The sequence below is a fragment of the Nanorana parkeri genome, unplaced genomic scaffold (genome assembly GCF_000935625.1).
Source record: "Nanorana parkeri isolate BGI_ZX_2015 unplaced genomic scaffold, ASM93562v1 scaffold6462, whole genome shotgun sequence".
Classification (NCBI taxonomy): Eukaryota; Metazoa; Chordata; class Amphibia; order Anura; family Dicroglossidae; genus Nanorana; species Nanorana parkeri.
In genome coordinates this window covers 1600-2382 of record NW_017312707.1, presented here as the reverse complement: position 1 = coordinate 2382, position 783 = coordinate 1600, and the positions used below count along the sequence as shown (strand labels likewise).

General features: G+C 41.8%; 1 protein-coding gene across 1 annotated transcript in view; it reads left to right on the top strand.

Moving 5' to 3' along the window:
- Nucleotides 1-3: 3 nt before the first annotated feature.
- LOC108804206 (actin-related protein 3-like) overlaps nucleotides 4-783 on the top strand; it is a gene marked incomplete at both ends in the record, with an annotated part of 2357 nt that continues 1577 nt past the window's right edge. Inside the window, one exon of the mRNA XM_018575958.1 lies at nucleotides 4-120. Within this exon, the coding sequence (XP_018431460.1) occupies nucleotides 4-120 (117 nt within the window). The remainder of the gene's footprint in view (nucleotides 121-783) is intronic.

Below are 783 nucleotides of genomic sequence, written 5' to 3'. Positions count from 1 at the left end.
TGCATTAAGCACATCCCCATTGCTGGAAGAGACATCACGTATTTCATTCAGCAATTACTCCGAGACAGAGAAGTCGGCATTCCTCCGGAACAGTCCCTGGAAACGGCAAAGGCTGTAAAGGTACAAATTGTATGAGAGAGGTGACATGTAGTGGTCAGTGCATTCCACTTCCCAGAATCCTGTGTATGAGGGGACATCCTCCATGCGGTCGCTGGGACCTTTCCATCATCCTGCTTCTTGTTCGCTTGCATTACTGTTCTGGGACGGGGCCTCAGTATTTATCCGGTCCAGTCCGGGTCGGTATCTGGCCCTAAGCACCATCAATGGGCAGATTTTGGCCCCCGCTATTCTGTTTCATAGGCTGCTAACCACGCGCTCCTTAACCCCCTCATGACTGAGCGAGTTTTCAGTCTCTGGTCATAAATGACGGACACGCTTGTTACATTGTTGCTGCGTGATTCTTCCACGTCAGTCATATACGTTCTTACTAAATGTCCCCGCACATGTTATATGTTGTATGTTAGAGGACATGTCCCCTCACATGTTGTATGTTAGAAAACATGTTCCCTCACATGTTGTATGTTGGAGGACGGATCGGGTGATATAATTGTATCCAACATGTGTACCTAACGCCTCACTTAGTTTGAATACAATAAAAAAAATGAGGAAAAAAATAGAAGAAAACACTTTTTTCACAAGTTTTGATTATCATTTATTTTTTTTTAGAATTTTTTTATATTAATTATAGTATAAAAATATATTTGTATATAATTTTTTTTTTCC